At 38.3% G+C, this 7,328-nt stretch overlaps 1 protein-coding gene across 1 annotated transcript; it reads right to left on the bottom strand.

The window, feature by feature from the left end:
• Positions 1–4,392: 4,392 nt before the first annotated feature.
• LOC108982884 lies at positions 4,393–6,514 on the bottom strand. Its single transcript, XM_018954354.2, has 2 exons — positions 6,110–6,514; positions 4,393–5,613 (listed from the first exon to the last, which is right to left on the bottom strand). Exons 1-2 carry the CDS (start codon positions 6,416–6,418, stop codon positions 4,486–4,488), a joined length of 1,437 nt encoding a protein of 478 aa, XP_018809899.2. The 5' UTR covers positions 6,419–6,514; the 3' UTR covers positions 4,393–4,485.
• Between the last annotated feature and the right edge of the window lie 814 nt (positions 6,515–7,328).

Genomic DNA, 7,328 nt, shown 5'->3' with positions numbered 1-7,328 from the left:
CACAGGCAGAGGAATTAAGGAAAGAAGAGACAGGGAGATGCCAGAAAAAAAGTGACTTTTTTTTTTTTTTAAGTATTACTAAAATATTACTAAACGCTACTAGAAATCATATCATAATATCATAATTTTAAAGTTTTTAACTTTGCTCATGATATATATCATTGATGCCTTTTTTCGTATAGCTGGATTCATAAAGAGCTTTTCATACAAGATATAGAAATGCTCATTAGAGCTTATTGGATTTTCCAAAATCGGAACCCTCCGATGTGCAAGTCAATTTATATTCAGAGGCGGAATTGGAATTTGGTGTGTGGGAGGTGATTGGTAAAGTGTATGGTATGTGTTAACATAAATAATATAAATTTTTTGCACGTGATTATATAAAAAACAATAATTATACATCATAAAATTGTATACAAAAAATAATAATAGTAAACTACTCTCTTTTTCAGGCCTTATATGAAGATCACCGAAGAAGATTTATTATGTTAATTTAGATATCATGAAATATTCTTGGATCATGGAATGAGTTAACGAGAATTTCAAAAAAATCTAAAAGATCGTTCAAAAGATCATTAACACAAGCAGTTCTTCTATGCACACTTGTCTCATGTAGATATTGTGCAGTCGGCTGACATGGCATGATGCCACGTTAGCTGTAAAAAAATAATAAATAAATAAAAAAAAGCCAAATACGAAAACAAAGACTAAACCCATTTCGTTTCCCACTTCTGAGACCAAAACATTCTTAGTTGTGCAAGACTTCATCGTCCATCCAGAAACAGAGAGACTAAATCCATTTCGTAGACGCACTCGTTCTCTTCTCACTCACACTCTTATAGTCAGTCATCTCACTCTCAAATTTCTGTAATGGCTCGCTTAAGCTTTCCTTCTTTAATAGCAATGCTGATAGCATTTTCTGTTGCCTCCACCATGGCACAGCCCCCGGTGCCGTCTCCCTCAAAATCACCACTAGCAAGTCCACCAACGAAAGTCCCTACTCCTACGCAGTCTTCGACAACTACGACTCCCACATCTGCGTTGTCTCCTGTGAAGACTCCACCGATGAGTTCTCCGTCCCCGACAGTGGTGACTTCTTTGCCATTGCCTTCCCATGTTTCTCCTGAGGCTTGGGCAAGCCCTTCTGTGTCAATTACTACTACACCTTCAGAAGCTCCTGGGCCGGGGAGAACATCGCGGTTTTGAGCAGAGTTGGGTTTGCTAGATCTCTGGGCGTCGAAGCATTCGCAGCAACAACTTTGCTTTTTTTAAACTGTTGTGGGTTTTACTTACGTTTTAGAGGGAATGTAGTGGCGTTATTACATTGGCCTTATTAGATTTATTTATTTAAACGGTGTCATTTTTAATTTTCCGCATCAGCAGCCGTTTGCAAGCCATTTATGCAAGGCGACTGTGAGTAGCGTTTTTCTTAAGACAAGTAAAGAAATGCAGTACTGAACAAAAACAACATGCAATAGTGTACTATCCAACTCCGAAAAATGAAAAGGCAAGAATGCAAACACACTAAACACATTTGATATATAGAGATTAAAGAGCCTGTGGCTCATCAATAGCTCAAGATGATCATCATGATTCATGAATTCTTCTAGATCTATCTAGAATATTAACGATGAAAACGAAATGAAATAAAATAAAATTGTTCTTTTAAGTAAATAGTAATAATATACGTCAGTAAATATTTAGAATAATATATCCGGATCTGGAAATCTAGTGTTACTAGTGGGATCTGCTTTGACTATGCAAGCTAGACAGAGAAAACCAACTGTGCAGCAGTGCTTTGATGGGTTGCAGAGAAAAAGAAAGAGAGACACGGGTGGTGTTGCGGAGAAAGAGAGATACACGGGCGTATGTGAGAATAATGAGGTTTGAGTAATTTGGAACTCAGCCTCAAATGGTAGTGTCAATGTGCCAATCAAGGCTAGTGTTCAATGTTGTGTTCATAGTGTTAGATTTTAGCATGTCAAATCAAGGCTAGGGTCAATGTCCGTAGTAGAGGGTGTTCGAGTATTGGAGGACAATCTCAAATATTTTAAGAAAAATTATAAATATATAATATATAATATTAATTTTTAAAACACTTTCTGGAGGTGCGGTAGCCCCCCAATATTTTACACAGTTTCGCCCCTAAGTTCGGAGAGAAAAATCCAAGAATAAGAGAGTTTTAAGATGGACTAGCACAAGGATGGTTTGAATTTAGAGATAATATGAGATAGTTTTAGATAAATGTTAAAAGTTAAAATTTAAAATTTTAAAAAATTGAATTATTTATTATATTTTATGTAGTAATTTTAAAAAATTATAATATTAAAATAAGATAAGATGAAATAATTTTCGAATCTAAATAGACTTAAATCTTAATGAGATAAGTCAAAATATTAATACATGAGGAAGTGTTCTCTCACCCTACCTATAATAGAATTGGCCCATTATCTGTAGTTGTTAAGAGTTAAGAGAGAAAATTTTCCTATCTCAAGATTTAGCTGCAGCTACAGTAACGGAGATGTGGTTCTTTTAACTCATTAGGTAATCTCTTAACCCTTTACTTGAATTTTCAACACAAAATGAATAGCTTATCTCATTTTTCTAATAGAATGCCCCATTTTAATTAGATTCTCACGAATGGTATTCATTAATGCTTGCCATATGTTAGGTTTGAAATTGAAATTGCCAGTTCTTAAGAAGTATATATAATTGAATGATTACTATTTTTGGTAAGGTTTTATCATGAATCTTACGAATATCATTTACTGATAATCTTATCTCAATGTAAAAATATTTGGTAATTAGATTAAGAGAGTGTTTTCAAATTTAGCTTCGATGTTGATAATTGAGAAATATTTTAATCAATTAAATTTATAAAGCGAGGTTATTTAATATATTATATTAAATTATAAAATTAAATAAAACACACAAAATTACTTACCTATAAGTTGTCTTTTGTCTTTTTCCTTTTTTTTTTTTTTCCCCTCCACGGCATGAGTACAAGTTGTCACGCCGAAAGGGTAGGGCCGGTGCATGATGCGAACAAAGGGAACGCGTCGTCTTTTGGTGTCTACGTCTTTTTTTCTCCTTACAGATCCGACAAGTACGATATTGGTTTTTTTCGTAGAACAAGATCATGCAGGTCTCAACAGCCTGGAAAAAAGTAATAGCTTTTAACTGGCTGGATCCAAGAGGAGAAAGGAAATTCCTCTGATCTATCAGGGTAGGAATTTTTTCAACTGAATTACCATAAAGGAGGCAAATTTACAGGTTTAAGTAGGGCTGCACAGAGACACAACCCGACCAAGTTTTAGCAGGACCCAATCCAACCCGCAATGAAGTGGGTTTTTAGCTCGACTTGACCCGACCCGTAAATGTCAGATTGGGTCAAATCCGTTTGTCTTGCTTTTTATCGTCTTCCTCACCCGTTCACCTTCATTTACAGACCCACGCGGCCACGACTCATTCTTGCTCCTCTGCAAACTCAACCTCTCTCACATCGTCCGTTCCACTTTTTCCTCTTCCTCTCCTTTGCAGCTCAGCCTTTACCCTCCAAAACCCACCCTCCCCACCCTTCCTCTGCAGGTACACCTTGAGGGGCTCCACGTAGTTCTCGAAGTCGAGAGCGGTCAGGGCCCATCGCGCGCAGATCATCGCCGTTGCTCGTCACTTCTATTTCTGGAACTTGTCGGATGTCTCACCGGTGATGAAGCTTATGATGTAATTCATTTTCTTTGTAATGTATTTCATTTTTTTTTAGATCTAGTTCAAGATCTATTTAATTTTCTTTGAAATCATCGACGACCTTCACCTCGGGAGGAAGCAGAGGCTTTGCTTGATTTATTCTCAAAGAAAAATGTAAAACTGTTGATTTCTTGGTGGATCTAATTAGGAGTGGGGGAATCCGTCGAAGATCGACGGGTTTTTGTGAGTAGTTCATTCAAAATCTGCCGAAGATCGACGCAAGATCAAATCCGTCGATGATCGGTTTCAACCGATATGAGAATTATCAAACCCGTTAGATGATTTGGACCCGATGAACTCGACTATTGTTGGGTAAATCCAATCGGGTCATGCGGGTTGATCGGCCCATGGGGCTTTTTGCACATGCCTAAGTTTAAGATCCGCTCGGCTTCAATTTTGTTAAACAATGAGAAACCCACATCATGACCCAAGTCTCACTTGGTGCTTTTAACTCGCTCGGCTTTTGGATGTTGAATTGAGATGAAAAAATACAATATTTTTTTTAATATTATTATTATTTTAAGATTTAAAAAAGTTGAATTGTTTATTATATTTTGTATTGAAATTTGAAAAAATTATAATAATGAGTTGAAGTGAGTTGAGATGAATTTTGAAATTGAGATTTTGGGCTTCCCATATATTATCAACTTATGTTTGTGGGTGGCTCGCAGCCCTTTCATTCCACGAGCAATGTGTGGATTGGGGGAGTCTTGTGCTGCGCGCCTTTGTGCCGCTACATCACTTGAAACAGCCCCATTTCAATTTTCCATTACACTCTTCTACCATTATCCGGCCAGAGGATTCATCCTTGCTCAGGCGTGCATTCTTCTTTGATTGCTCTGCTGATGGCCAGCAAATCTCTCTGATTTCCGTATTCACAGATCGCTGCTCTGTAGTTTCGACACATTCAGTTTCCGTATTCACAGAGGCGATGTTGTTAGGACTTGAGGTAGGGATTTTGGAGGATGATGCAATTCCCCCCTCATCAGCTTCACCTTCTCTTAGATCACTATGATTCGAGTACATGTTTTCTGGTTTCGTGGGCACAATCGAAAATTCCTTGATGTCTTGAATATTCATTGATTTTACCGCATGTTGGATCGACTTGGCTTTCCTTAATGCCTTTGGCTTTGCATCCGGGGTGGAGCCTCTGGACCGCAGGAAAGTCTGGACATCATTTATCAGTTTGTTCATCTCACTATACCTATCTTCAAAAGCAAGTTTTGCATCAACCAGCTTCATTTGGATTTGTTCTTCACGCAAAATTTCAGCCATCTTCAACATCTGCCTCTCTTCTTCCACTTCCTCACGGATTTTCCTCGACTCTTTCTTCAATTCCTCTACTTGAGCCTTATGTTCTACAATCAGCTTCACTAGTTCATTACATACTTCCACCATTAGTTCTCTGACCCTTTTCTCTTCCTCATACTTTTGCACGATTTGCTTTGCAGATAACTTGGCATTGGCTACCTCATTGACCAACTTGCTATTGAGACTTTCCATCATATGATAACTTTTCCTGTGCCTCACTAATTCATCCTTTAAACCATCAACTACCGTACGGTTTCTCGTCTGTTCTCTGCTCTGCCAGGAAATCCTTTCCTCCTCCAGCTTCCTCAGCAAGTGCCCAACCTTTTTCTTAGAGGACCGCTCCTCAGCTTCAAGCTCGCGAATTCTGGAACGAGCACGCACTAGTTCTGCCTGCAAAGCAGAAGCAACACAGCGAGAAGCATCTGATTGATCATCAGGGTGCTTCGTATGGCCATAAAACTTGTAGACCTCATTAGACACTCCTGAACACCTAGGATCACGCTTCGCTCCTCCCTCCATTGAAGAATATTCGTGATTCAGCGAAGTCGATTCAAGCTAGTGGGAGTGATCAGAATGAGAGAGCGAGGAGGTAGATGATCAAGATTAGGTCATGTATATAACTCGGACTTTCACACATTTGATGGCTTGAATCACATTGAAATATAGAGATTTCCATGGCTTACTCAGCGATAATCTAATAATTAACCTAATTGTATTTTCATTGTCTAGCAATAAGCTGCAAGATTATTATAATTCATTTGAAAACTATGGTAGATATAAAGTTTAGAATTTCTCGATGAAAATGCTGTTTTATGCTTTTCCTTTCTTATTATTTTCTCGTATTTCCACAGCAACCAAACTCATCAGTAACGGCGACACGAAAATCTTATTGGTTGCCGCGAAAATTGAGTCAAAGCAAACAAAATAAGAAACCAATGTTTTCCTATCACCAAACTGCTCTCTTTGTCTGAGCCGAACTTTTTTACAGCACAAATTATCTCCACATAAATCAACGTAGTATGAGCAAAACTACACGGAATTACGGCATTACCTGAGACCCGACCACATCACACGGTCCACATACCAAACCGCCAGTACCAGATGAGACCTCGGCAAACCAGAATTTCCAGAGCCCAGCGGAGAGCTTTCTCGCCGATACCTCGACTCTCGATCGCCAGAAATTCCCTCCTCCGGAAGAAACGAAGGCAAGCTTGCCTTCATCAAAGAACTTCCACTGCGAAAGAGGAGTTTGTGGAGGTACGTCCTTGCGGCGCAGAGAATATAAGGCCAAGCTCGGACGGTTGGGTTTCCGACGATGGGGAGTCGCCGAGGAGGAATGGGGCACGCCAGTGAAGTTCATTAGGTTCAACGAGGTGTGGGTGCCATGACCGAGAGAGAGAGAGAGGAAAAAAGCAGTTTATCTTGGGAGTTTTAGGAAGTACGTGTAAGCTGACGATGTCCGAAGGAACGGTACATAACGTAGCGCTCGAGCTACACGTAGTTATTGGAGAAGGGTACCTTGTAATTTGCTTAAAAGGACATGAGAAATACCATTCATTTTTCAAATTAGGTGTAACAATTCGCGTCGGGTTATTCAAGTTAATGTTAAAAAAGAGTCTATCATAACTTAACTCGAATAGATCTATAAGCCATTCGAGGTAAGCTGGTTATTTAGATTTGTGTCGACCCGACCCCAATAAAATTAAGGAGCAGAGAGTACTACTTAGGCTTACAAATTAATCTTATTCTACATCACTCTACGTTCTATTATTTCATCTCATGTTTTTTTATCAAATATTATTAATCTTAAAATAAGTTGAACATTATAATTTCGTTTAAGCAATAAATACTAATTTTATCTTTTTCTGCAGCTTTATTTTCTTTATTCTATTTTCCTTTTGAGGGATTCGTGCGCTAGCTAGCACCTTAATTACACACGTGTGACACGTCCTAGCAACCATAAATTGCCAAATTAATACGTTACTATTAATAAGTGAAAAAATGAAATATTCTTCAAATGTACAGCTGTACACGCCGGCCTAGCTATATATATATATATATAGCCTAGCCTTAATAATTAATTTCAGATGGATTCAGGCAGGTAATCGAGAGTCAGCACAACTCATCATCATGTGTACTGTTAATGCCAGACCCAAACCCATCGTCTACACTCATTAATTAATTAATTCCTCGATCTCTGATCTTACGTTCTGAGTTGCCATATATATTAACCACCTAGCTAGCCATTCTAAATTATTTATGATAAATCC

This window comes from Juglans regia, chromosome 3 (assembly GCF_001411555.2).
Source record: "Juglans regia cultivar Chandler chromosome 3, Walnut 2.0, whole genome shotgun sequence".
NCBI classification, from domain to species: domain Eukaryota; kingdom Viridiplantae; phylum Streptophyta; class Magnoliopsida; order Fagales; family Juglandaceae; genus Juglans; species Juglans regia.
Note: the sequence above shows the minus strand (reverse complement) of the source record. Positions and strands in the feature narration are given on the sequence as shown.

What these genes read in the sequence shown, in the direction of transcription:
- LOC108982884 (XM_018954354.2), bottom strand. Translation starts at nt 6,418, where the DNA reads ATGAACTTCACTGGCGTGCCCCATTCCTCCTCGGCGACTCCCCATCGT. An exon ending in GTGATGTGGTCGGGTCTCAG is followed by an intron (nt 5,614 to 6,109) that starts GTAATGCCGTAA and finishes CACTCCCACTAG; the next exon opens with CTTGAATCGACTTCGCTGAA.